At 36.0% G+C, this 1,643-nt stretch overlaps 1 protein-coding gene across 1 annotated transcript; it reads left to right on the top strand.

Moving 5' to 3' along the window:
- The first annotated feature begins 319 nt into the window (after positions 1-319).
- LOC141491774 (small ribosomal subunit protein eS12-like) lies at positions 320-718 on the top strand. Its single transcript, XM_074192602.1, has one exon. The coding sequence runs from the start codon at positions 320-322 to the stop codon at positions 716-718; it is 399 nt and encodes a 132-aa protein (XP_074048703.1).
- The last annotated feature ends 925 nt before the right edge of the window (positions 719-1,643 follow it).

Genomic DNA, 1,643 nt, shown 5'->3' with positions numbered 1-1,643 from the left:
ATTCTATCAATTTCTCTTCCATATCTTCAATAAATTAACCAATCAACTGATAAACTTCACAATCAAGAAATATTTATTAAGTATATACTAAATATCACAGATTCACAGAGCTAAAGGGAATACAAGGACACGAATGAAACAGTCTATAGTGATTATTTTAAGAAGCTAACCTCCTTCAAAGATCCAATGTTCTATCTAGGTAAAAATATATATATTTAAATATATGAAAAGAGCTCTTTCCCTGTCTCCACCAAGTCGAGTGGGAGGCAGAGGCTCCCAGGTGTTTCCAAGATTTAGCTTCACCCGTGAAACCGCTGCCATGGCTGAGGAAGGCATTGCTGCTGGAGGTGTAATGGATGTTAACACCGCTCTACAAGAAGTGCCAAAGACTGCACTAATCTACGATGGCCTCGCTCGTGGAATTCATGAAGCTGCCAAAGCCTTGGACAAATGCCAAGCCCATCTTTGTTTTCTTGCTTCCAACTATGATGAACCTCTGTATGTAAAGTTGGTTGAGGCCCTGTGTGCTGAGCACCAAATCAATTTAATCAAGGTTGATGACAACAAGAAGCTGGGTGAATGGGAAGGCCTATGTAAAATTGACAGAGAGGGAAAGCCCAGAAAAGTGGTTGGATGCAGTTGTGTTGTTGTTAAGGACTATGTCAAGGAATCTCAGGCCAAAGATATCATCGAAGAATATTTTAAGTGCAAGAAATAAGTAAATAAAAGCCTTGGTCTTAATTGGAAAAAAAATAAATATGTGAAAAGATATAAAGTAAAATGTCAATTATCTAGTAGCTGCTGTACAGGGTGGAGAGATCAGGAAACATGTCAAGTAGAAGGTGATACTTGGGGTGAGTTTTGAAGAAAGAGATTCTAAAAGATAGCGTTGAAAAGAAAAGTTATACCAAACAAGAGGGACAGTCTCCGTAAATATAGGGAAATGAAAGATGGAGCATGAGGAATATCCAGAAGATCATTTTGACTGGTCTGCAGATTAAGCATGGAATGAAGGTAGCAACATACAATAAGTTTCAAAATACTGGTAGGAGACAGATTTTGAAAAAGATTTCAAAGTTAAACATGAATTTTTATTTGTTCCTAGAAGCAAAAGATAGTCATTGAGTTATTGAGATGGGAAATGACTATCAGTTCTGGCTTTAGAAAACACAAAACTTTAGTTCCATGCAGTATGTATTATAGTAAAAAGAAACTTAAGTCAGGCAGAACAATTAGGAGGTTATTGTAATGGACTAGGACAGAGGTGGTGAAAGTCTGGTAGTGAGATTAGAGAGAGAGAAGAACATATAAATGAGACCTTGTGGAGTCAGAAAAGAGAAAATCGGAGGCAGGATTTGGTGCTAGATCTCCCTGTCTCCAAGTACAATGCTTAATCCAGTATACAAGTTCTATTAAACTCAAAAAGAAATAAAAGAGATCACTAGTCCATACATATGGTTTAACCAAAGGAAACATATTGACTTTGCTTTAAAATGTAACATTGATATTTTATTGTATATTTTTATTTAATATTTCCAAATTGCATTGTAATTTGATTTGGCCCACATTTCATATTTTTGAAGTCTATAGTGCACTGCTTGATACTTAGCCAAATCACCATATTTCCTCTTCAATTTTTGCGT

Source organism: Macrotis lagotis, chromosome 6, assembly GCF_037893015.1.
Source record: "Macrotis lagotis isolate mMagLag1 chromosome 6, bilby.v1.9.chrom.fasta, whole genome shotgun sequence".
In the NCBI taxonomy this organism is placed as follows: Eukaryota; Metazoa; Chordata; class Mammalia; order Peramelemorphia; family Peramelidae; genus Macrotis; species Macrotis lagotis.
Note: the sequence above shows the minus strand (reverse complement) of the source record. Positions and strands in the feature narration are given on the sequence as shown.